The sequence below is a fragment of the Gracilinanus agilis genome, chromosome 2, assembly GCF_016433145.1.
Source record: "Gracilinanus agilis isolate LMUSP501 chromosome 2, AgileGrace, whole genome shotgun sequence".
Classification (NCBI taxonomy): domain Eukaryota; kingdom Metazoa; phylum Chordata; class Mammalia; order Didelphimorphia; family Didelphidae; genus Gracilinanus; species Gracilinanus agilis.
The window spans coordinates 648,219,251-648,247,130 of record NC_058131.1 but is presented as its reverse complement, the minus strand read 5'-3'; the positions used below and the strand labels follow the sequence as shown (position 1 = coordinate 648,247,130).

Here is a 27,880-nt window from a genome sequence, read left to right as displayed (position 1 = left end):
TCTGAGTCACAGGTCGAGTCACATCCAGCCAAAACTCTTATGTTCTTTCACTTTAAAGTCCTTTTCCACAGAGCCACTAACCTGGTAATAGGACTGTGTAACTGACAAACAGGAGAAGACTTCAGGAATTATCTAGTCCAACATTCATTTTATAGATTTGCAAACAGAGAAGCCCGAAAAAGGGACTGGCCCAGGATAGTAAGGAACACAGTAGATAAGTAGCAGAACTTGGATAATTTTTTTATACCCATACCTTCTGTCTTAGTATCAGTTCTAGACTGGGGAATTGAGGTTAAGTGTCTTGCCCAGGATCACATGTCTAGGAACCCCAGTCTTCCTGACTCCAGGCCTGTCTTTCAGTAGACTTGTTATTTGCTCCCTACTAAAAGATGCTGTGTCATGTTATGAGCATTACATGGATTCTATATCCTTCTCTCATTGCCAACCAAGGGCACATTCAAGGAGGAAGGAAGTAAAAGTCCTGAACATGCTATTTGGAAAGTACTTTCAGAACCTTCCTCATAAAACACTTTGAAAACCAGAAGGAAGAGTGTGTTCCAGTAACTACTACTCTATCTTGGCTCTATCACTAACTGATGACACAAGCGAAGTCCCTTCTTCCTTGGTACATTTCACTACCTTCATTTATAAAATGCGGGACTAACCTTTCCCCTCAAGCACAACAGAAGCTAGAGTACCCTGCACCTCATTTCAGAAGGGCCACACTACCACAGGAGACCACTGCAACTTATGAAGATCAAAGGATAATAAACCTAAATCCAATGCTAATGGTACCTATGGGCTTAGGACACAAAAATATTCACTATAACTGAGGTTTACTTACTGTATATTTGGAATTGGGAAGATGCCATTTAAAAGTATGTTATGTATTTCCTATGGACACGTAGAGACCTTGAAACTACATTTCCCATGATTCCTCATGGCAAACAGGAAATATGATGATGTAAGAGAGGGGATAAATCTCCTGGGTGAGGAGGAAGTTGCTCTCTTAGCTAGCAGGCGCGGGAAGAGATGAAAGGTAAAAATGGCTGAGGAGGCAGTTTGAATACTTACAGGTGCGTGGTCTAAAGATTTTTATCTCTAGCAGCATGGCTTTAATTAAACTACTAATTTCTATTATATCAGTCTTTATCATTTTTAATCGTAACAATAATGGCAACCACACGGTCGAAATTTGAATTCTCAATTTTCTAGATAGCCTAAGAAGAAGCCATGCGACTCTAGGACCCAGAGTCTCAGAAACGATCTTTTTCCTCGCCCATTCCTCTCCCAATTTTCCCCAGCCTAGAGGCTGTTTTACGGGGAAGAGAGACAATGGTTTTAATTGCTGCTGGGCTGCGAATTATTTTGCTCAATACCCCGGGCCTGGTGGTTCTTGAGGACACCGAAACGCCAGTGCCCAGCCAGTGTGCCTCTGCTGCCACTTCTGACTCCTGACCTGGATCCACTTCATCCCTGCCAGGCCCGCCGGTACAGACCACTGCCTCACGTTCCTGCCTGCCCTGATCTCCGCCGCTTTTCCTGACTCACCGGAGCAGACCACTTCTCCGATCCTGACTTCCCAGTGCAGACCATTTCTGTGGATCCAGAATCCTGAGATTTCCGAGAAGTGACCCCCGCCCTGACTTGCTGAACGCCGTCGTTCAGCTTCAGCTCTGCTGCTAAAGACTTGGGAAGTATATCCCCCCACCCCCCACTCTCTTGGTAATGGCCTGCATTCTAGCCCTCCATGTGTTCCTCTAAAGACCTAATTTAGGCACTTCCCACCCTCACAAGCTCTACACGTGGGATTTTCTACAAAACTGACCTAAGTTTTTCTCTAGCCCCAAGCCCACAACCTGACCCCACGTGAACCTAGTGTCTGAACCTTGAACTAGCGTTTACCCTTAATCAGGCCACATGGCCTATTCACCCCCATACCTGCTCAGAACTTTTTTAAAAAACCCCTTAAACTCAGCAGAACTCAATCAGAAGAACCTTAAATTGAACCAGGGGTGGACTTTTAAAACTTGGAACTGAATGAGTTTTATTTCTGTTTTAAAGAGACTGTATTTTGCTAATTAGTTTTTTAAATTAATCTTGCTTATTTCATTGATTTTCCTGTTGCACTGAATCATTTTAAGTTAATGAAGTTTGTGGCTGCTAGATTAATTCTGTTTGTGATTTTATTGTAACTCCCAAATAATGAGAAAAATCTATTAGAACTGGTAAGAGGTTTTGACCAGCTTATTAATCTGATACTCACATTATATTTCCTACACATTTTTAAAGTTGTAAATTGCCTTATGTATACTGGATTTATAGAGCACATGTCTTTTAAAATTTATTCTGTCTTGGTAATTGTATAGAATCTTGGAAGTTTCCATGCCTTGAGAATTAACTTATAATTTTACAAGAGGTCTTTTTAACTTTTACTCTAGATCTTAAAGAATTGTTGTCTTATAGGATAAGCTTTTATATATTTTATTATAAGAAAAATTATTGCCTTAAATGGGCAGAAGCATAAAATTTCCTACCTGGGATTTTTTTTTTTTTTTAAACAGGAAGCCAAGGAGCTCCTGTATATTCTTACCTGAGGATAATTTAGACCAGAAGGTTTCTTTTTTAAATATCAGATTTTGCTATGGAAGCAATAACAGAATTTGTTGAAAAACTCTTAGCCAAGGTTATAAGTTGTAACAAGTATATGATTTTTTTTTTAACATCATTGTTTATTGTTTTAAAATGTGCTATTGGAAATTATGGTACTCTATTTGAATGTGCACTGTGAATCTGCTATTTCTAAGATCCATTTTCTCTCACAGAAAATCTCATTTTTGGGTAACATAACCCTTCTAGTTCTAAGCTATATATATATATATATATATATTTTGATTTTAAAACATTTTTTTTAATTAGAGCAATTGATTTTTCCTTTTTCTCATCTTGTACTGGAAGTACATATATAATCATTATTTATCCTTTTTCTGATTCTACAGCGATATAAGCTTAATGCAAATACCTGAGCCTGAGCCTGAGAATATGGGACTGTGATTAAATGCCTCTCTGATTCCAGGAGAAGGGAATATAAAAGCCGTTAATTAGTGCTAAGAAAGCACATGGTCAGAGACTTGACTAAAAAATCTGCATGGATTGCAGGAGTTCTATGCCAATCCTTTAGGGCTTGGAAATTGGGGTTTGAGTCCTGGAGTCCCAGTCTTTTCTAAAACTTTAGAGGGCGTGGGTCCCCTCAACTTAAATTCCTAGGCCAGCACCTAAGATTGGTTATTTATTTGGCTCACTTCCCTGAAAAGTTAATGGCAAATCAGATCAGAGAGAGAGACATTTCCCTTAAATCCTGGCCCTGAATGGGTAATAGCAGACTGCTTAAATCCCTTTTCATTGGGCCTTGTTTCAAAAGCCTGTTATAAGTTTATTTTCCCTACATTTTTTGCACATTTTACATTTCATTGACAAGTTAATTTTTTCTTCTTTTTCTTGAATTTTATTCTTTTTATTTTGCCAATTGATTTCATACAACCCCCGGGACTCAGCCACTCATCCTTAGCTGACCTGAGGTATCCTTTTCAAGGAGAGAAGGTGTGTTTAGAATTTACCTCAGGGGAATGTGTGTTACGGTTTTTTAAAAATTTCGATAATTTAAAAATATGTGTATATTTAACTCTTTTAGGAGTAATTTCAGGGGGAATTGTATAATTCTCAGAAGAAAATGTATGTTTTATAATCTATAATGTTTAGTTTAAATTCTTTTTTTTTTTTAAAACCCTTGTACTTCAGTATATTGTCTCATAGGTGGAAGAGTGGTAAGGGTGGGCAATGGGGGTCAAGTGACTTGCCCAGGGTCACACAGCTGGGAAGTGGCTGCGGCCGGGTTTGAACCTAGGACCTCCCGTCTCTAGGCCTGACTCTCACTCCACTGAGCTACCCAGCTTCCCCCTGTTTAAATTCTTTTGAGAATAATTTCAGAATAAGAATCTTGCCTTCTCCCGAGAATCCAGACGACGAACCTGTTTGGTGAAGACACCATGAAGATGCCTGAAAAGCCTTCACTGTACCATGAAGACCAAAAAATTTGAACCTTGGGGTGCAGTTAATTGAATTTATGGGGAGTTGAATTTGAATTAAATATATTGTTTTAAATGTACACTATTATGCCAATTGGGGACTGCCGCCCTAATTGTTTTTTTTGTCAATGTGGCTAGTTTTATCCATTCGTTCATCTATTTCTTTTATTCCACAAATTCCTGGAATTTAGAAGTTGTCTATTGTTACAGGTCCAGCGAAGAAAAAAGGGCTAACCTTTTTTTTTTTTTTTTGCTGGACCTCAGGGGGAAATGTATATTTGGAATTGGGAAGATGCCATTTAAAAGTATGTTATATATTTCCTATGGACACGAAGAGACTTTGAAACTACATTTCCCATGATTCCTCATGGCAAACAGGAAATATGATGATGTAAGAGAGGGGATAAATCTCCTGAGTGAGGAGGAAGTCGCTCTCTTAGCTAGCAGGCGCAGGAAGAGATGAAAGGTAAAAATGGCTGAGGAGGCAGTTTGAATACTTACAGGTGGCGTGGTCTAAAGATTTTTATCTCTATCAGCATGGCTTTAATTGAACTACTAATTTCTATTATTATATCAGTCTTTATCATTTTTAATCGTAACATTACACATATGCCACACAGAATGGCATAAACACTGATTCCTACCATCTAATCAAAATGCCCCGTGCTAATCTGTTACACTCCAGAGCCCGGGTATATTCATTCGGACTTTCAAAGTGCTTGTCTACTATAGAGCATTTTTTCAAAAGACAGCAGGCCATCTTTGCTAAGCTAACATTCAGAAGTATACTAAAGAAAAAATGCCAGGCCAACAGGCCACACATTTGGGTCTTAAGAGAGAACAGAAGTGGGGCAGCTAGGTGGCTCTGTGGATAGACAAGACAGGCTTAGAGATGGGAAGTCCTGGGTTCAACTGATACTTAGTATGGATTCTACCCTAGAAGGTAAGGGAAGAAGGAGAAAGAGAAGGAGAAGGAACAAAGAAGCCAAAAAAAAAATAAAGTTGATGCTCAAACTGAGATAAAAAGTTGTCAAGCTTTGGTCACAGGTTGTGCCTGCTAACTTGGAAAGGCATCTCCTAGGATAGGATGGAACCTTTATTTTGATGGAGAATTCTTCCCTGACTTAAAAGTAGTCAAACAGATCTAGAGGGATGACTCCCCTCCCCTTACAAGAAAGGACCTGATGAATTTTCCTTTCTCTCTAGGACTACATGCAGGCTGTCTTTCCCAGGGAAGATGTGTGGCAAGCCCACACCATACTTTGTTTATCCAAAGTACTCAAATGAATGAAGCTGCTCAGTGCTCTAGGAACAGATCTTGCTAATAGCAGTAGGGCAAAGTACACTGTTTGGTTCCAGACACTATGTTCCCCTTGCCTTTTCTCTATGAGAGGAAACCTCTGTGGGGGAAAACCAAGGGTGATGCATGGTTTATAAACCATGTAGCTCTATACTTAGAGCTCCTTGAATGTTTTCAGGAGCTAGCTTCTGAACAGATGAGGTAACTAACCCCTACTGTTTGCAAATCTTAAAAGTATTATATAAATATTGACTGTTGTTAATAAAGTACTTTCAGAAATATAGCAGAAAGGTAAGGTGTGATAATGCAAAGAGCCCAAATTAGGTTAGACTATGAAGGAAGAGTATTAAACTCAGGGTTACTGTGTTCCAATCATTGTTTGCAAAATAGTGTGTAACTGTTGTGCCAAAAACCTAGAAATCTCCATTTCTTCTCTATGGAAAGAATGCATCATAAAAATCTTTATTAAATAGCCCTGCTACTTATGCAATACAAATAAATAGAGACAATACAATAATTAATCCTTTCTAAGGAGAGATCAGCAGAAAACAATGATTTAGATCAACATGTGAGGAACAAACCAAATTATAATATTATAAAAATGTCTTTTATAAAGAGAAACTAGCATTTTGTAGGAGCTATATAAATAGGAAGGCATTGAGATCTGTACATGGGCTGATTAATATTGGCTAGGAGGTCAAAGGAGATTCTTTGAAGCAAATTTCTCTGATAAAGGCCTCATTTTCAAGAGATATAAGAAATGCATTCAAATTTATAAAAATAGGAGCCATTTCCTAATTGTTAAATAGTCAAAGGATATGAACCTATTCTTTCCTCTCATCTACCCAGTTAGAAAAACAAAAAACAAAAAACAAAGCCCTTGTAATAAACATGCACAGCTGTGGAAAACAAATTCCTGCACTGGCTAGGTCCAAAAAATGTCTGATTCTGCATCCTGAGACTTGAGTCCATCACCTCACCTCTGGGTCAGGAGGTCTATGCTTTATCACCATGGGTCTTCTGGAATCCTGGCTGCTACTACTTTGATCATAGTTCTTTCAAAGTTGTTTGCTTCTAGTGCTCACTTAGGCAGCACATATACAAAGTTGTTTGCTTCTACAATGTTGTTGTTAGTAATTCTATTACACGAATAAACCATAATTTATTCAGCTATTCCCCTACTGATGGGAACCCCTCATTTTTCAATTCTTTTTTGCCACCATCAAAAAGAGGGCAGCAAGGTGGCTCAGTGGATTGAGAATCAGGCCCAGAGATGGGAGATCCTAGGTTCAAATCTGGCCTCGGACACTTCCTAGCTGTGTGGCCCTGGGCAAGTAAGTCACTTAACCCCCATTGCCAGACCTTACTGCTCTTCTGCCTTATAACCAATATACAGTTACTGAGTCTAAGACATAAGGTAAGGATTTTTTTTTAAGTACTGCCGTAAACATGTTTTGTACATCAAGTTGTTTTTCTTTCTTTGATGTCTCTGAGACATAAACCTAGAAGAGGCATTTTCTGGGTCAAAATAAGCAGTTTTACGAACTTTGGGAATATATTTCCAAATGGTTTTCCAGAATCGCTGGCCCAATTTATAAGCCCTACCAATACCAAATTAATGGGCTTGTTTTTCAGAAGCCCCTTCAATACTTTTTATTTCTCCCTTTTTTCTGCATCTTTGTCAATCTTATGGGTGGAAGATAGAAAGTTGCTTTAATTTTCATTTCTGTGATTTAATTTTTAACAATTTGGAGTATTTTTTCATATAGCTAGCTGTTCATAGTTTGGATTTCTTCCTTTAAAAACTCTCTGTCCTTCAAGTATCAAAAGTAAAAGAAATGCAAATTAGAGCATCTCTGAAGCTCCACCTCATATCTATCAGGTTGGCAAAAATGAGAAAAAAAGGACAATGCTGGAGTGGCTTCAGGAAAAAGGGGTACATTAATATGTATGTTGGTGGAATTGTGACTTTGTCTAGATATTCTGGAAAGTAATTTGGAACTGTACTCAAGAAGTTACTAAATTATGTACACCTGTTACAAAACAGATACCAATACTTGGTCCATATTCTTAAAGAGATGAAAAGGTCTATTGTGATAATAAAATTAAATCTACCTTGTCCCTTCTTAAATCTAATCACCAAAAGTGTAAACAACTCCACTTAACTCACAAGTTGGGAGGACTATGACCCACATGTGCAAAAATGGGTGCTGAATCAGAATTGACTGACTGCCTCCTGGGCAGTCCTAAGAAAAGTGTCTATTGCGATTGGACACATAAACTAAGAGGAAGGCACAGGAAGTGACAAAAGAAATGGGCTGGATAAATTAAGAGAACTTCCGGGGCTAGGTCTTTTTTTACCTCTTCTTGTTCATAGCTTGGATTTGGAGGACCTCTGGCTGGGACCTTGGACTTGGTGAGACTGTTCTTAAATCTCTTTCTTAGACCTAGACTAGTTCTTTAAACTAGATCTTTTACTCTACCCTCTTCTCATCTCTCTACTTCTGCTCTCTCCTATATTTTATAAATAAATTACTAAAATCATTTTAGGAATTGGTATTTATTCAGTTCCTTGGCGACCATACCTTTAAATATTATATCCAATCAAAAAACCCCTTTTCCCTCTTACACTATCTACACACACACACATACACACACACACACGTGTGTGCATATATGTGAATATATACACATCAGTTCTTTTTGTAATGGAAAAGAATTGAAAGAAAGAGGGTGTGCATCAATTGAAGAATTGCTGAACAAGTTATATTTTAAGAATATAATGGAATGCTATCATGTTTCTCCCATTAGATGGTAAGTTTCCTGAGGATAGGGATTGTTGGGGTTTTTTTTTAAATCCGTACCTTCCTTCTTAAGAGTCAATACTGTGTATTGGCTCCAAGGCAGAAGAGTGGTAAGGGCTAAACAATGGGGGTCAAGTGACTTGCCCAGGGTCACACAGCTAGGAAATGGTGTCTGAGGCCAGATTTGAACCTAGGACCAGGTCTCTAGGCCTGGCTCTCAATCCACTGAGCCACTCAGCTGCCCCCTAGGGAATGTTTTTTATCTACTTTAGTATTCCCATGGCTTAGCACAGTGCCTGGCAAATAGATAGTGCTTAAACAATGTTTACTGATTGATTTTGCTGGAAGCAAGATGCAAGGACAGTATCAAAGAATCCTGAAGATTTGAATGATCTTGAATGAAGAGTCAAGTAAGCAGAACCAGAAAAATAATTTGTGCAAGGACAACATTTTAAAGGTAAGCAATTTCTAAAGACTTAAGAATTCTGATTTATTCAACAAACAACTACACTTCAGAGATGTCATGATAACCAAGTGTACTATGTACCTCCTGCTGGAGAGGTAACAGACTCAAGATGCAGGATGAGATACACACTGGGGGATACAGCCACTGTAGGAATCTGTTTTATTTGAATATTCATATTTATTGGAAGGGTCCATTATTTTTTCCATTAGCAGGGAGAAGGCAAGGAGAGAAAATAAATGCTTTTCAAATGAAAAAAGTAAAATCAAACATAAGTTTGTTACTCTTTCTTCATTTCAAAGGGATCAATGACATCACAGGTGATGTCTTGACTCAGCGTGAATTGCATTAAAGCAGTGGTTCCCAAACTTTTTTGGCCTACCGCCCCCTTTCCGGAAAAAATATTACTTAGCACCCCCTGTCACATACTATCACCACCCCCTTACAGTTATTCACTGCCCCCAAATGCACCTGTGGCCATCACCACCCTCCTGGATTGCTGCAGCACCCACCAGGGGGCTTGGGAATCACTGCATTAAAGTGAAGCAAAGTTGCACAAGTCTCCCTCTCTTCTAGAGTCTTCAAAATCCAGTGGCAAGACAAGTCAGGATAAGTGGCATTAGGGTGACATGCTTGAGTAGATACCCCCTGCCTCACAACACAAGCTTCCTGTTTTATTTTTTAATCAGGGTGTGGTTGCTGTGCAGCTATAGCTTCCAGGAGCCACGGGAGAGATTTGGAGAACAGTTGGACACTAAAGGTGGATAAAGAGCCCTAAAAAGGGCTTGGCAAGCCCTCGTACCCTGAATGTCCCAACCCTGTAAGAAGTTTCTTACAAAAGAAAGAATTTCTCTCTGGCTCCACTCCAGACCTTTTGTCTACCAAGCCACCAAAGCTTTCTTAGCCCTGGAAGCTCTTATCCCCTAGGGCTGTTTGTGAACCTATGGCACACATGATAGAGGGGGGACACTCAGACCCCTCTCTGTGGGCACCTGCACCATAACCCTAGCACAGAGTTGGTTTCTAGAAAACCAGAGGGATGTGGGGGTGGGGCTGTTCCCCTCCCTGTCTCCATGCAGTTTGCAGTTTGAGCACAGTTTGGGCACTCAGTCTCCAAAACGGTCTCCATCGTTGCCCTAGGGCTCTGATAGGCTGTCTCCAGCCCAACCTTCATTTTAAAGATGTCCAAGCCAGCCACTACTTCATTCCTCTCCAGGAAGCTCCTAGGGGGCAGGGACTTTGTATTTGTATCACCCCAAAGATCACTGAGCAATTAGGTGGTATAGGGAATAGGGCACCAGGCCTGGTCAGGAAAACTTGGGTTTAAATCCAGCCTCAGACACTAGCTGTATGACCCTGGGCAAAATGAACTGGAGAAGGAAATGGTAGACACTCCACTATCTCTGCCAAGAAAACCCCAACTGGGGTTATGAAGAGTTGGACTTTAATTGTTTAGGGCATGATGAATAAAATTCAAAATCTGTATTCTAACACTCAAGGACCTCTATAATCTGACTCCAATTTACTTTGGTAGTTAGTTGATAAATCTTTTATTAAGTGCTAGGCACCGTGTAAGCACTGGAGATACAAAATAAGCAAAAGTCAGAACCTGACTTCAAGAAATTCACAATCTCTGTAGCCTTCTATCATTCAGTTCTGCCTACCCACTATGCTTTTATTAATAATACTTACTCTTTTACCTTTATGAAGTGATTACATACACATATCTCACACTAAGAGGTACTGGGGCACAATGGCAAAGTGTGTTGGGATGTGAAGTCCCAAGTCCTAGTTCAAAACTTGGCTCTGTCACTTCCTCTAGGTGGAATTTTCCTCTAAGTCTATAATTCAATGATCCAAAGATCTCCCTCTGCCTTTCTTTTCTGGGTTCTGGAATCCCAAGCTGTCATCCTCCACCTCCTTCCCAAAACTTTATCTACTATAATTCTAATTATCCTTGAATTTCCAATTCAGTATCAGAAAATAAAAGAAATATCTCCAAGAAAAGGTGAATAGGTCAAACTGAGGAAATAGTGGAAACAAAGTTCAACATAAGGTGAGGAAAGAAACACAGCTTAACCAGAGAGGTTCTGGAAAGGAGAGACTTCCAACATGGAGCTAGACAAAAGGATTACTGGTTAAGAGGGAGAGAAAAAATACTTAAAGAGAATGCAGAGGCTTGCCCTGAGCTAAGGCTGGGCCCTGATTTAAGAGGCCTCACCAAGCTCCAACCCTCACTCTTATGAAGGGTAAACTACGCATGGTTTTAGGAAAATAGCAGCTTGAGGGGCTAGAAAAGCAGAAGTGAGTGTGGAGTGTAGCTGGCCCAATGCCCTCACTTTACAGGAGGAAAAGTGTCCAGACCCGGGAAATGTTATTCCCTAATGATGTGGGGCTACAAAGCACAGACACCACTGATGATGGAAGAGGGAAGGAAGAATGAGCTGTGCAGGACTGGCCTGAGCCTCCGGTGGGAGAGGTGGAGAGAGAGCTGTGTGCTTCCACATTGGACAATGGGAGAATGTCAGGAAAAGATTCAGATTCCTGTTTGCTGGGGCAGGAAGCAAAGTGATTCCCAGAAAAGGCTTCTAACCAAGAACATCTTGTATGCAGATAGATCTATTCTAGGGAATCTGAGATGGCCACTATACCTCAGGCTTCAAGGAAGGGGCTAAATCAAGAGAGAAGAAACAAGGAAGCTTTAGGTCCAAGTTCCTTCCAAAGGCTAAGGATAATCCAAGGCTCCAGGTTATCCTAAGCCATAAAAATAATTAATGATGATGCTGATGATGATAATAGCTATCATTTATACAGTGCTTACTAATGTGTCAGGCACTTTTTTATTAAAACTCTCTAAACAATCTGGGAAGGTTTCTTATGTTAGTATAAACTCTGACTGTCTGCTGTCCCTCTAACTCTTCTCTTTGATTGTTAAGAAATAAGTTATTTTCTGCTTGAACACATGGACTGATGGGGATATTATTAGATGCTAAACGATAACTCTAGTCCAACTATCAATAATATGGAATTAGGTCTTAATCAATGATACATGTAAAACCCAGTGGAATTGCCCCTACAGAGGTGGGGTGGGATGGAGGGGGGGGGGTTGGGGGAGAGGGAAAGGACATGAAACATGTAACTATGGGAAAATATTCAAAATAAAAATAAAAAAAGGAAAAAAAGAAATTTTCTCTCTCAAAAGCTAAGACATTTGTTTGTTCTTTAGATTCCACCTCTTCAAGGGCCTAGCTTTGACACTTATCCTCTCTTCTCTAGCAACCACAGCCTTCCTCCCAAACTCCTCCTTACATCAGGTGCTTTTAACCATGTACGGGTTTTTCCAAACCTTAAAAAAAAACTCAACTACTTGCTCTTGAATGTTTCTTCTGGCTACCTTTCCATCTCCCCTGAATAAATTTTCCCTCAAAATTTCTTATTTCTGAAAATTGTACCACCATTCTTCCATCCATAAAACCTCAAGGTCATCTTTTCTCTGTCCTTATCATAAGATACAACAAATCTGTCACACAATCTTTTGAATCTTCCTTTAAAATGTCTTTTGGTTCCAATTCTTTCCTTACAATGCTAAGCTAGGTCCTTAACTCTCTATGCAGGACTGATCTTTTTACCCCTCCTCCTCTCTCCCTCCTTCAATTTATCTTGAATGACCACCAGATTAATCTTTTTTTCCTTTAAAATACAAATCCTTACCTTCTGTCTTAGTATCAATTCTAGGACAGAAGAGTGGAAAGGGCTAGACAACTGAGGTTAAGTGATTTGTCCGGGATCACATAGCCAGGAAGTACCTAAGACTAAATTTGAACCCAGATCCTCCTGATTCCAAGGCCAGGTGCTCTGTCCCTGGCAGATTAAAAAAAAATTTTTTTTAACCCTTACCTTCCATCTTAAAATCACTACTGTGTATTGGTTTTAAGACAGAAGAGCAGTAAGAACTAGGCAATGGGGGTTAAGTGACTTGCCCAGGTTCACACAGCTAGCAAGTGTCTGAGGCCACATTTGAACCTAGGACCTCCAATGTCTAGGCCTGTTTCAATCCACTGAGCCTCCTAGCTGTACCACCCCTGACAGATTAATCTTAAAACAATTTTCATATCACTCTCTTAGCCAATAACCTTCCAAGATGACTCCCAAATTACCTAAAGCACCAAATCCCAGTGTTCCAGGTCCTCCTTTTTCTGATCTCACCCTTCTTATTCAATTTTATCACCCCTGGTCTATCGCACTCACAGCACCGTAGTAAAACCAGTCTCCTCCACCACACTTCTTATCCTTGCACATTAAAGGATCGAAAAGTCAATGGGGTCCTGAAGTATAGTGGCAGGCTTAAACGATTCCATTTCCCACTGTGTGTTGGAGAAGGGAGTAGTAATAAGTAAGAAACAGAGAAATCAACATTAGGTCACTTAATAGCTAAAAGACAATGCTGGTGTCAGTCTGAGCAAAATGGGTGGGTTACTTCTGGGATGCAGATACCAGAAGGTCAGATACTGAGAAAATTGCTAATGTATGTAAAATTCAGAACATTTTGCTTTATATTTATTTTGTTTCTGGTTTTATGAACATGCCTGAACTTGGGCTAGTTAAAAATTATTTTAACCCCTCTCCTATTTCAACAGATTGATCAGAGGAGAGTAGAAACTGAAGTGCTTCTTCTCCTCTGCCCAAAGAAGAGTTGGGCAGAAAGAAGTGGGTAGCATCTTTCTATTTTGGGAATCCATACATCTGACAGGAGAGTACTGGTAACCCCCATAAAAGATTAACCCAGTAAATGGACAAGACAACCAAGACACTAGAGCAGCGATGGGCAAACTACAGCCTGGATCTGGCCCTCAGGGAATAGTTTGTTTGCCCATCTCTGAACTTTTTTTTTTTTTTTTTTTTTTATCCTGGGACTCCATTCTAGGAGCATAGGGCCACAACCAGTAGGCAATGGGTCGCTCAGGGTCGCCCAGCTGGGAAGTGTCTGAGCCTGGATTTGAACCTAGGACCTTTCGTCTCTAGGCCTGGCTCTCAACCCACTGAGCTAGCCCAGCTGCCCCTACTTTAGGTTGCAGTTTCTTTAGCAGATGTAGTTTTTTACAGGGGGGGTTGCTAGCCCCACGCCCAACCCTCCTCCTTTTTTCATCCGGGCTAGGGACCATCCTTGGCCCAGGAGTGGTAAGGGTGGGCAATAGGGGTCTCTGAACTAGAGCTTCCTAAAGGGCTTCCAGCTATAGTGTTTATCTTACCTGCAAGGTTGAGGTGGCATAGTAATTGTTAACAAATGTTAAAAAAAAAAAAAGCACTTTAATTTTTTTATTCTAAATTTTAAAAATACAAAAAAAAAATGGTATTTCCACAGACATGGTCAAACCAAAAAAGCCTGTCCGTGACACAGCAGCACAATAGGTGTATCTATATCTTGCTTTTCTTTTAGTAAGTCCAACCTGTGGCTTTCAGCGTCACCTGGCTTGTCTGTACTGCTTTATGTGACCCTGAGCAAGTCACTTTAACTCATCCTCAATTTCCTCTTCTGTAAATTTGGGATAATAAAAGCATACCTATCTCTTCAGAGGGTTGTTGTAAAGATCAAATGAGATAATAGAGCTATCTAAAGGTTACTATTATTTCCTCCCTAGCACAGGGTCTTGCACAGAATAAACACCAAACGAATGAAATCTAGTTTAACTGAATCACAGTCACTTATGCCTTTGTATGCCCCTGCTCATGCTATTCTCTGCCCCACATACCAGAAATGCCCTTTCTTTCTGGCATCCCATAGATATCCTATCCTTCTGTCTGTCCAGAACAAGGAAAATTTCAAACACTACCCCCACCTCTAAGCCACCACCATAGCTTTCTTTCCTATGCTGCCCCCTTAAATAGCTCCTTGGTAAAAAGAAAACCTAACTCTTCCTTCCCTCCCCACACCTATACACTCAACAGTTCATCAAGCCCAATTCTTCTATATGTAACTCTGATCGGGGCAGCTGGGTAGCTCAGTGGATTGAGAGTCAGGCCTAGAGACGGAAGGTCCTTCGTTCAAATCCGACCTCAGACACTTCCCAGCTGTGTGACCCTGGGCAAGTCACTTGACCCCCATTGCCCACCCTTACCACTCTTCCACCTATGAGACAATACACAGAAGTTAAGGGGTTAAAAAAAAAATTATATATTTAACTCTGATCTCATCCCATCTTCTTTAATAGATTACCCTCCCTCACAATTATCTCCCCTCTCTCTAATCTTCAATACCACCAACTCCCAAAAAATCTTCACTAGATCTTACCACCCCCCTTCTAGCAATTCTTTTTTTTTTCTTCTCCCTTTCTTAACTAAACTGTTTGAAAATAATATTCCATAGACTTTCAGCCAAGTTAGTAGCCTGGATAAGTGGCCCAACTTCCCAATATCTTCGGCACAAGATGAAGTTCCTACAAGACCAGATAATGATCAAGAAATCAAATCAGAAACTGCATTAAATGACAACTTCTACCTCAGGATCACACAAAGAGTCAGGTTCCCTCTTGACCCCTCAGAAGACTCAGGGCCAGCCCTCCAGTAGGCCCAAATATGTCTCAACAATACTGTTTTGTGTCTGCTTACAATTCCCTTAAGAAAAGGAAGCCCCATGACCAACAAGGTGACTAAACACTCAGACTAAGAGGAGATAGAGCTTGAAGGCTCTGAGGTCCCCAACTCTCTATAAGGAGGAAGCCAAATTACAGGGGGGCAGAAATCAGTGCAAGAACCTAGGTGAACCAGGACATATCAAGCAGGGCTGACTAACTCACACAGAAGTGTGAAGGGGGTCTATAGCTGAGCCTGGCACTGGTGCAAAGTCCCAATTCAGTGACTAAAGCTGGAGAGATAAGTAAAATACTAGCCAGTATTAAAAATTATTGTAGAGCTAGACATTCCAACACCCCACCCTAACCCCAATAAGGAAGAAATAACTGCAAGCAGAGACTTAAAAGGAAAAAAAAAACAATATTACACAGAATACTATCTAAAAGAAACAAGAAAAGACTGAAGGAAAAAAAATTCCAGAGGAAAAAACTTAGAATAAGTAACTGGGAAAAAGAGGTAAACCTAACCCAAGAAATGGACTCCCTGAAAACTACAATAGACCAAACAGAAATCAAATCCTAAAAAGAGGCCCCAAAGTCCCAATTATGTCACAGATAAAATCCAACACTCTCATGTCAAAGAAAAAATACTGTAAGCATCTGGAAAATAGCAGCTGAAGTGCCAAGGAAGGACCATCAGTATTATCTAAGATCTGTGGGTCTTCTGCTAGAAATCAAAAGAGAATATAACATTCCAAAAAGAGAACAAGTGATTGGCTTACAATCAAGTAATTGTTCCTGCAAAGCTGAATATAATCCAAATGAGGGAAAAAATGGATCTTTAAATGGAACAGAGGACTTCCAAGTATTTCTGATAAGAAAACCAAAGCTAAGTAGGAACTCTGAAATACAAACACAAGGGTTCAAAGAAACTTAGGCAAATTTTCTTGAATAACTGGAAGGAGTTGTATGCTGATTTAGTACTAACATATTAATAAGGAGAGAAGCATCAAGGGTATCTTTAGAACCTTAATGTCTACAAAGGGTTCTGAGAATGCTAAAAAAGAAAATGCAGGGGGTGGGGGATGGGTCTGTTGAAAGGCAATGAAGGGAGCATAAAAGGAGGGATGCACTAATGTAGAAGGAAGGATAAATAAGGCAACACAACACCGTACTTATAAGTGGGATTTGTGAGTGAGAAGAATATACAATCTTGGAAGAATGGGCATCCTCTGAACTTTACCCTTAATCTGAAATGGATGGTTCTATATACACAGAAGCAGAAGATAAGAAGAGGACAATATAGAAGAGGTATTTGAAAGGTGGGGTATTAGAAAACAATAGATTTAGATTCTAAGGGAGTGCATTAAATTGTTTCTTACACAATTGGAGAATATAGAAGAATGTAATGTAATAAATATCATGGTATAAGAAATGACAGATTTTGTGGGGCAGCTAGGTGGCTCTGTGGAGAGAGAGCCAGACCTAGAGACATGAGGTCCTGGGTTCAAGTCTGTCCTGGTGAAGTCACTTAATACCAATCATCTAGCCCTTGCCACTCTTCTTAGAACTAGAGTAGAAGGTGAGTGTTTTTAAAATCTTAATTTGGTTCTCCTTCTTCCTCTTCTTTCACTCAACTCTTCTGTGTTTTTTCTCTTGGTTCTCCTACCTGACTAACAACCAGTCTTCTGTGTCCTTTGCTGGGGCTTTATCCATGTCACACTCACTAATTGTGGGGTGACTTCCCTAGAACTTTGTCCTGGGCCCTGTTCTATTCTTTATACTCTTTTAATTGATGGCTCCATCAGCTCCCATGGATTTAATTCTATCTATCTGGATGACTCCCAGATCTATAAGTCAAGTCCCAGATTCTCTTGAAGACCAGTCCTATATCACACTGTCTTGTAAGTCATTTCGAAACTGTGCTATAGACATCTCAAACTTCACAAATCCAAAAGAGAATTCATTGTTGTCTTCACCAAACCGACTTCCCTCTTCTGAACTATCCCATTACTGGCAAAGGTATGACTGTCCTTCTAGTCTCCAGGTCACGACCTTGGTATCATCCTTGACTCTTCCAGGTGTTCCATCACATCCTGTCATTTCTATCTTGGCAGCATCTCTTGTCTACATCCACTGCACCTCATAGCCATCCCTTTGCCTGGTTACTGTGACAGTCTCCTAACTGATCTTCCTACCCCAATCTTTCCAATCCATCCTCTACCCAGCAACTCCATCAATTTTTCCAAAGTGCTGCTCTGACCTCACCCCCATCTCCATAAACACAGTGATTCCTTCATGCCTAACCCTGTTTACCTCTTAAAGCTCAAGACCTGAGCCCTCCCAACCTTTCCTGTTTTCTTCATACATTACTCCCTCCCAGGAGCTTTATGGCCCAGCCATGCTGGCCTCCTTGTGTTCTCCATCTCCATAATTTTGCCTTGGCTGTCTCCCATTCCTGGAAGGCTCTCCCTCCTGGGCTCACTGTCTTAAAATTCCTGATTTCCTTCATGACTCAGCTCAAGTGCTCCCTCTCCCTCCTCCTGCAGAAGGCCATTTTCAGTATAATCACTTTGCACTTATCTCACATAAACTCTTCCATTTCCCATTAAGTGAGCTCCTGGAAGGCAGGGGTGGTTTCCCTTCTATCTTTGTATCCTCTGATATGCAATAACAAATAAACAATTATTGACTGATAATATTCTTTAATTACCTATAATGTAGAGTTTTAATACTTCACTATGTATATATTATTTGTTTCTTAAGTAGGTTTCACTGACCTAAGTAAAAAACAAGGTTTTGACGGACAAGTCTGTCCTGTGAAAAATATAAGCCCAGGTCAGTGATGGTGAAACTTTTAGAGACAGTGCTGGGCCCTTGCCCATCCCACCCCCCCAGACTGTGTGCCATGCCCTACCACCCCCCACCTTGCCCCAAACAGGGGAGGGAGAAAATGCTCCCATTGGGCTACTGGGCAGAGGGGTGAGGGAGGTGAGGAAGGTCCTCAGGCACATGGAGATGGGGAGGGAAACAGCTCTGCCCCAATCCTTCTGGCTTCCTAGTAACCAACTCTGGCAGGCAACTGTAGGCGTGACCACAGAAAAGGGCTCTGTGTGCCCTTTTTGGCACCTATGCCATATTGCCATCATGGGCATAGGTACATCAGATTGTTCAATAAAAAACTGTCTGGTTGAAAGCATTTCTTTGATCTAATATAATTTCTCCCCTCATACTACTAGTTGGGAACCACTAAAAACACAAGACTCAAAATTTATGCATCTGGGGTTGCCTAGAAAGCTCATCTACTTCCTCTACCCAAAATAGGAGGTAGGAAATATCAACTCAGAATTCAGTGAGGCTGCCATATAACAGGGAGCTGCTAGGAAAGCACAGTCTCACCCTCAAAAACAAGGACACACTCAGATTCAATCCCTGGGAGAATCTAAAACCTCTTCCACCAGCCATCCATGCCAATGCCTATTGCAACTTGGCCTAATGCTTAGGTCCCAGGTTAGCAAGGGCCAAATTTCTCAGATATAAATAACAGTTTTGTCACCAGAACCAGGCAGATCCATCATTTTGCTCACTGTGCTGTTCTCAGAGAAAGCCATGTGGTACAGGGAAGAAAAACTGATTTGAGTTAAGTCCTGATCCCACCATTTGTGAAAAGATGTGTGATCTTGGACCAGTCTTCTAACTCTCAAAGCCTGTTTCCCCAAGTGTAAACTACCAGGCTCAGAGATTTAAAGCAATCAAATGGGATAATGTATAAAAACTGTTTTGTAACCAAAATTCACCAAGAAATGCAAGCTATCATTAGGAGGGCAGTCCTGGGTTCAATCCTGTTTCAAATCAAAGGTGCTGACTATAAGTGAAAGGGTCAGCATGCCCTGTTCTGTAGTCAGACCTCCATGGTCTACCTACATAGGAACTTACTAGGGTCTCCAGTACCCAGGGGCAATGTTTTTGAACAGTAGGACCTTAATTGGGTAGATTAAACCAAAAATCAGCTTGAAGCCTTGAAGGGAAATAGAGGGGGAAAAAACAGAGAAAGTGAGGTGGGAAAGAAGAGGGGATGGAGTAGAAGAGGAAGAATGAGAGAGAGCTGCAGAAACAAACTCTTTGACAGTCAGAGAAATAAGAAAAGCTCCAAAGCCCCACATGGCTCATATCTCCTTCCTCAACATCAGAAAGTGACACCAAATAGGCACCAAAGTGAAACGGATACCAACCCTAATGGGAAAAGGGCACAAGGTAAACAGAGAGGAGCCCCACTCAGACATGAACACTCCTGCACAGAGCAGATTCAGGGTTACCTTGGGTCTTGCCCAGCTAGCTCCTGGAACCCTGCCAGAATGAGTTACTACACTCCAGTGTCTGTCTGGTATGTACCAAAGTAGAAATGAATTTTGAGGGAAAAACGCTGGTGTGATGACACTGCTTCCTCCAGGATGCTTCCTCCAGGTCTCTACGGCCCCAACTTCTCCCTGCTCACTTCTCTGCCATCCACCTGAAAGGAAATGCCCACCCAACCATGGGGATCTAGCTGGTACCACAAACTGGCCCATGCTCCCTGACCCAGTTCATTCCCAAGGACAGCCCATTACCACCAAAGGTCCAAGTGGAATGAGGTGACAAAATAAGTGAAGATGCTGAGACACTATGAAGTTGTTCCCAAAGTAATGCAAACTCCCTAAGGGAAAGAACTATATGCTTCTCTTTCCTATCATGTTCCTGCATACTGAGCACAATGCCTGTGGCACACTGTAAGGGCTGAATGAATATTTGCTGATTGAAAGTAAGAGAGCAACATCATCAAGGTGTCTTAGTGCACAGTGTAATAATTCAGCAAATAGTACAATATTTTATTAGGCATACATAAATGAACTAAAAACTATTCATGAATGAATAAGCATTTGTACTAGGGGCTAACACACACACACACACACACACACACAATCTTGACAGTGTCTGCTCTCAAGGCTCTCACACTAACTGGAGGAGAAATTCTATGTAAGAAATGTTACCTTCAGTGCAGCTGGCAGGGCCAATGGGGGGGAAGGGGAGGCCTATAGCAGGGAGAAGAAGCACATGGCCAAAAGAATGGCAGGGGTGTGAAGTAGGTGTGATGGAAATGTCTTGACTAGGGTGTGTCCCTTTAGGTAACCTTGGCTGCTCTCCAGACATTTTTTGGTACTAACTGCAAAAAAACCAGAAGCAATCTACATATCCAACAATGAAAGGGAGGCAGTTAAATTGTGACACCTTACAGTAAAGGAGGACTATGATGCAATTAAAATCAAGGACCATAAATCAGAAAAGACTTTCATGAAAAAATGCAAAGTAGAAAAAAAACAAGCAAAAGAATATGGTATACCATAAATACTATTGCAAGAGAGTAAAAGTGAACGAGAAAGAATGGACAAAGAACCCTAACGAGAACTTTGGGGAAATGGCTAAAAAAATGGTACGGACACCTGTAGAAGAAACTTTCAAGATAGAAACCTCACCTTTCAGCCCTGCATGAGCTGCAACTAACTTGGAGAGAAGCCTGTTAGGGGACTGACCAAGGCCCAAAATATGTGAGAGATGAAAGGCCAGCCTTGGAGACTTCCTGGCTGGGCTCATTTCTTTCCTACCCAGAAAGTCTCTCAAGTATATCAGGCAGGGAAATGATCTTAAATGTAGTTAAAAAGCAAGTTTAGAACATCAATCCAATGTTAAGTTTTTAATAAGTTTAAAATGGTTACTCTCCTAGCCAGATGGCTCTCAGACAAAAATGTGCAAAAATTCAGTTTTTAAACATGAACAATGTTTCTGCTGAAGAAATTCACAGGCACCCTGCCTGGAAGCTTCAAAAAATGTTTTCAGGAAACAAAACCTATAAAATGTGGTGAGCAAAGTATCCAGAAGTCCAAGCACTGGTGACAGACACAATAAATGCTGTATGCAGAAGCATGTAGTATAGATACAGGCTACAGAATAAGTACTTCATTCCAACAGAATCATATAGACTTAGAACAGAAAGGGATTTGAAGCACCTGTCCCTCTCTTAAAGCAAATGCTGGGATAGGTCAGGAGAATGAGCAATGAGTGCTCATTTCCGCCACATGACTGCCTCATAAAACCGGTTTCTAAAAAAACCTCTTAAGAGGCAGCTAAGTGGCACAGTGGATTGAGAGCCAGGCCAAGAGAAAGGGGGTCCTGGATTCAAGTGTGACCTCAGATATGTCCTAGCTGTGTGACCCTGGGCAAGTCACTTAATCCTGTGGGCCTATAACCCTAGTCCTTCAGCCTTAAAAGTAGACACTAAGAGAAAATAGGGGTTTAAAACACAATAACAAAAAAAAACACCCTTAAAAACAAGGAGTGGGGAAGAGAAAAGAAGGCTCTATTTACTTGTACCCCAAAGGCTACCCAGGGGTTCGCCTTAAAACAACCCTATCTAAATAATTGTTATTTAGCAAGTGAAGACAATGTCTCTCCTCAGGGACTAAAAGGTATAAGGAAAGCAAGACCAGAGGGGATTATAGGAGAACCTGAGGGAAACTCAAAGTGGATGATGAGAGAGAGAGAGAGAGAGAGAGAGAGAGAGAGAGAGAGAGAGAGAGAGAGAGAGAGAGAGAGAGAGAGAAAATGTGTGTGTGTGTGTGTGTGTGTACTAGGTCCATCCTTACCATAGGGACGGACATCATCCTACTAGAGCTTGCCTGGCTGTGTCAAAACATAAACCAAATAAAGAACTGGTGCCAATTCCCTAGCTATGGAAGGGGTGGAGCCCCAAACACATTTTCATTTCGATCACTTGGGTATTTGGGGTAAAAAAAAAAAAAGGCCTTAATGATGTAGATAATTGTCCCCATTCTCCATTTCTACAGAAGTAATTACAAATGGAAAAAAAGGATCCAGCACGAATCTGTATTTCATCAATTCCCTTGAGAAATCAGGAGCAAATCCAAAGTCCCTCCAGTGGCCACTGTCAAGTCCCTGAGTTTCTGGGGTATGGAAGCTTCTACCCAGGCACATTCACACTTGAGGAGCCAGAGGTGTTTGTTTACCTTCTATTTGGGTTGCTCCTAGGAACACAACCAGGACCAGATCTATAGCAGGGCTGAGAGAGTACCTCCTTGGGAGAAAGAAGGGGCAGGGGAATTCTGAGCCCCAGCTTTCCTTCCTGGCTGGAAGATTTCTTTGGTTTTGATGTTGGGTTTTTGTAGGGGATGGAGTGGTAGTGATAGTGGTAGTGATGGTGGTGGAAGTGGGTGAGATGGCATAAGGACAGCCATGAACCAGAGAATAGGTATCTCAGGATGGAGTGGGGGGGTTTCGGAGTCTCTCACATTAACTGGATAGGCCTCCTAATGATCATCCCTCCTACCTGTGGGAGCTGTGGCAGGGCCCTTTATAATCCTTAAGGGCAGTTCACCACTGAGTTCAAATCCTGTTTTAGGCACTTAGTTTTGTGACCTTGAACAAATCACTTTACTCTTCTTTAGACTGGTTTCTTTATCAGTAAAATGGGGATAATGACAGCACCTACCAACTTCACCAGTAGTTTCAAGAATCAAAGAGATAGCAAAGTAAAACACTTCCCTAATCTCAAAGTGCTAAGTAAATGTTAATATTCTTATCAAAGAGGGTCCAATGATAACTGGCAACATTGATAAACACCTCAGGTATTCTCATTATTCTTACCCAACCAAAGTTAAAGGCTCTCCAAATTTTTTCTAAGAACCATTTCAGTCTTTATATTAAAAAAAAAAAAAAGGAAAATTTTATTCTGGGGATACTCTATTATCTCAACCTATATCCATACTTCCTTTAGACTTTAGACTAAAGCCAGGAAATCTGGACTGATGCTTCCATTAGAAAAGTGCTTCCCTCACTAAGAAAAAGAAAGATATTCTCTTTAATATGAGGTGTAAGGAAGAGGTTCTTTGGCTCAAGACAAGAGATCTGCACCCAGATTTCAATGTCTGTGTATTAGCCAAGTTTCCTCTGCCTAGGTTTTAGTTACTGCCAGAGAATACTTCTTAGCCCTTACTCTGGAGATCATTTTTATAAGGCTGGAAACAGGCCCAAGTAAAAGTGGTATTCCTGCATCTTAGCTCTCAAGGAGGGCTGTAGAACCCCAGGATGTCTAGCACACAGTAGGCAAGTGGTCTTTACCCGAAATGGTATACTGTTCCTAAGATGCCCAATATAGGGAATTCTCATATGGAGTCAGGATGATCAGCACAAAGCTAAGATTCACCTCAGCATGCAATCACTCCATTCCAGTCACTGCTTAACTTCAGAAGAAGGGGAAACAATTTGCTACACATGGCCCGAAGATATGTACATACCCAGCCAGTGCCAGAGAAGTTCTAACATGTCACTATGAGTGGTAGGTAACTCACTCTAGTTGATATTTTTTTCTTCTTCCTGTTTTCTATGTTTCCCTATCTTGGTGCCAAGTCATAATATTCCTATATCTATCAGAGGGAAAATGGGATTCAAAAAAAATTAACCCTTTAAAGTGGAATAAAACAGTATTAATGGCTTTTGGCATCCATTCAGGCAGTAGCAGTCAACCCTACTTCACTCAAACCGTACACCAAGCAGGGGAGACAAAGACAGACTTTCTGAAACATGACCAAGAATCCAGAAGTAAAAAAAAGTCTGTCTGATCCACCGAAGTCCTGACACTCAAGCTTATGAATTTGACTTCTGTGCAGGCTCCTTGAGCCCCCATGCACAATAGGCCCTCTTTTAGACACAATTCTAACAAGTTTGCTTATCTAGTTTCCTAGTCCAAAGAACTTGAAACATAGCTGGCCATCTGGGGCTATTCAATATAAGGGCAAATATACTCAAGCCTATTAAATAACCATTACCCTATTTCAGTGAGAAAAGATTAAATCAAACTCATTGTGGAGGAGGAGCTTAAAGAAAGGAGAAGAATTTTGGTAAGAGTTTCATAAAAAATTATTTTAAAAAAATTTTAGATATACTCACAGAGCTAAGCATCTGTTATATCTGGAAACACCTTTTCCCCAAATCCCAAATAAATGAAACAACATTCTTTGACCTCACATTTGTACAGGGCGTATAATTTTTCCAAAAGTATTTTCTTAACTACTAGCTTACTTTTTACCCCCATGACAATCTTTTAAAGTCTGAAGTTGGTTGGTTATTTTCATATGCTTTATAAAAAACTACAGCCCAGAGGCAGTTAAAGGTTAAGTGTCTTTTCTAAGGCAGATCTGGAACTAGAATGGACATTTCAACTCCTGAAGCAGTCTCTCCATCATTCCATTAACATATATTTTGCATATAAGGCGTTCCCAGTTTCTATCCTACTTCTGAGAACTTGGTAGGGTGCAGGTATATGTTATCCTCATTTTAAGTCTTTGGAAAAGGAAAATCTCAAGAATCATAGTATTTAGGAGTTGTAAAGGTCTGGGAACACCTAGTGCTGTGCCCTCCATTTTACAGAACCCAAAGAGAGAAATGACTTGCCCAGATCTCAATTAATAAGTGGAAGAACTAGAATCTGAATCCAGGTCCTGATTTCAGAAACAGTTCTTCTTCCACTGTGATTCCAAACAAGTGAATGGAGAGACAGGCTAGAGGCTAGCTGGTCCCTCTATCTGTGCCCCTGGATTTCTCTTCATCACTCACAGCTGGTGGTTTAGCAGAGATAAGGGTTCAGCAATCACCACTGTGAATAGAGGGAAATGTAAGATACTGACAAGAGGCCTCCCAACCCTCTGTGTACTAACCAGGATTCCTATTTTAAGAACTCCCCAAACTGATGAGGTCAACAGAGAGATTTGTTCATTGAACTAAGGACAAACCATAAGTAACTGCTTTCCTTTTAAGCTGCTAAATTACATAATCCATGAATAAAAGTACATATCACAAAAGCATTAACCAATGACTATAGAAGAAGAGTTTGGAAGGGTCTTCCCATTACTTATCAACAACCATATTAATATAGGTGCAAATATGCTGGGGCCTCTTGATCTTCACACATAAGTCCCAATGAAGTAAAACGTTTGAGAAGAATTATAAAACAGGAATCCCCAAAGTTAAAGATTATCTCCAATTCCATCAATCTCAGACGTTTAAGGTTCAGTTTTGCCATAGATAGGATGGAACTAGGGAAATTAATTACCTTCCCATTCAGTCACATGGGTTTCGAACAAGTCAGTGCATACCATTTAACTACCTCAGAGACAAGGACATGAATTTGTCTGAGGGCAGAAAAACAGAACTCCAGAGTTTAGTCAAAAGTAATTTTTGTTGCATGGAATGACATTACACAGTGGCATAAAAGGGAGGGAGGGTAAAGAATTTTCTCATGAAGAACTCTGGCCATCTCAAGGATGAGAGTAGTAAAGAAAGGTTATGGGGGTAGGAATAGCTCCTTTAAACATGAGGGAATAGCCACAATTTAAACTGTGTCACTGGGTGAAGCTTCAGATGTTACTGGAATGTCAAATATGTACCATAATTTTAGGCCTTTGCCCAAAAAAAGGATCTCCCACACACATATCCCTTTTACCACATTGCAAAGAGTGTCCCCTTTGTGACCCACTCTCCACTAGGAACCTATTTTGCCAACACTGAACAGCTAGATAAATTATATTATACTTTTGCACACCATGTGCCTTCCTCGAACCCTCCAACCCCTTCAGAAAAAGAAAGTTTCTTGATAGTAGGAACTATTGCATTGTTGCCTTTCTATCTCCAGTGTCTAATGAACACATAGTAGATGCTTATAAATATTTGTTGAAGTAAGAGTAAGACTACATGAAGTATCAAGACTGCAGGATGGAAGAACTAGGATGGAAGAACTATTTAAATTAACAATTATGTGAGCACCTATTACATCCTGAGCCTCAGTTTTTTTCTCTTACACAAAATAAGTGGGTCAGACTACATAGATGGCCTCTAAGATCCCTTTCAGCTTTAAATATAAGCTCCCCTAAAGCCAAAGCTTGTCCTCAAATAAGTTTTCTACTCGGGGGAATTTCACATACACAAAATAAAAGATAACACATGTACTGAAACAACTATACAGGCAATAACTGTCTAAGAGGCTCAGAGAAGAGAGGGATCATTTCTAACTTGGGGAGGTGGAAAATCCAGAAAGTTTGTAGAGGCAGAACATGAATGAGTAGAAAAGGAAGTTGGTGAAGATAGGAAGGATAAAGGCACAAGACAAGAGTAGATCACTTTGGGCAGATGAGAAGTAGATGAGACAAGCAAAACAGGCCTGTAGAACCCAGATACCACAGTTAAGGAAGAGAGACTTGATCCTGTTGCAATGGTCAGGTACTGAATGGTTTTGAACATCAATGGGACAAGGTACAGTTGCACTAACAGAAGATCAATCTAGGAGCATGTGCAGGATGGCTTCAGAAATCCAGAGGAGTTTAAGGAGCTGAATCCATAAAACAGGAGGCTATTTTGGCAAGTCAATGATCTTCTGAATTACTGTGATGACAGTGGGTTTGCCCACATTTAAGGATAAAGAAAGCAATAGGAAGAAAGGTCAAACAGAATGAACAGAACTGGGATAGGAGGAATGAGTTTCCAAGAGGGGTTGCTCGACATCAAAAACTGCCAAGATCAAGGGATTGAAAACTGAGAAAATAATGAATGTGGTGTTCACACTTTAGGTGGCCTAGAAGTGTGCCCTTTCAATGGGGGTAGGAGGTAGGGGGGAGGGGAAACTGAAGTCTTTCGAAAACCTACCTATAAAATCTTTTTCTGGTAGGAAGGTCCACTCCCCTGGCAACTTCATTCCACCTTAAAATAGGTTCGGTGATATAGCTAGGTATCAAAGGAGACAGGAAACTCCCTTTATAAGACCAGGAGTAAGCTTTTTTACATAAAGGAAAAGGCGGCACTTGATGAACCCTGTTCTCCAGACCCTGCTCCAGGCTGAACTTGGACAAGCCGGGAATCCTCTGGGGATCAGTTTCCTCTTCGGTAAAATGAGGATCTCACGTTATTTGATCCTGTAATTTCTGGGAGGTCCCCAAGACACCCAGAGTGATGGATGCGACCCAGACCTCTGCCCGGGGCGGACACGATGTCGGAGGAATTTGGTCAAAAAGAAAAAAAGGAACTTATGACCTGGGGGGCACCCAGAAGTGGTCTGGAATGACCCCCCCCCCACAACGCAGTCGCCGATTTTCCTTAGGGACAAGCCGCTTCCGAGGCGCTCAGCTGCGGCGCGGCTGCTGGCGACTTCTCCCCGCCCCCCGCGCCGTTCGGCAGAGCCCCCGTAGCCAGATCGGGACCCTGACCGACGGCTCTTGGGAGTCCGCGCCCAGGAGCCGCGGTCGGCGCCGCCCTGGGAGCCCTGGCTCTGCCGCCACTCCGGCCCCGCCGCGGCCGGCGAACATTTCCTGGCTCGACCCCCCCTCCCCCCGGCCTTGGTCACTTCCCAGGCTGACAGCACTGGGCTTAGTGCTCGCTCAGGTCTGCCCAGCCCGACCACCACAGACAGCCACCGCCTCCTACTTACTCTTCCTCCTCCCCGCCCCCCACAGCCCCCGGCTCCCAGTTCCCCAGGCGGCCCAGAGGCTCCTTCCGCGATTCCTTTTCCAAAAGCGCCCCCCCACCCCCCGCGCCCAGCCTGGAGCTATAGGGCGGGGGCGGGG

The 27,880-nt window shown here is 41.4% G+C and overlaps 1 protein-coding gene across 2 annotated transcripts in view; it reads right to left on the bottom strand.

Moving 5' to 3' along the window:
• UBTD1 (ubiquitin domain containing 1) overlaps positions 1–27,880 on the bottom strand; it is a 98,012-nt gene that overhangs the window by 59,677 nt on the left and 10,455 nt on the right. The window contains exon 2 of one of the 2 annotated variants that reach the window (XM_044665737.1): positions 26,967–27,044. The exons of the other annotated variant lie outside the window; for it this stretch is intronic. Within the exon in view, the coding sequence (XP_044521672.1) occupies positions 26,967–27,015 (49 nt within the window). The 5' untranslated portion in view covers positions 27,016–27,044. The remainder of the gene's footprint in view (positions 1–26,966; positions 27,045–27,880) is intronic. 2 annotated transcript variants of the gene reach the window in all.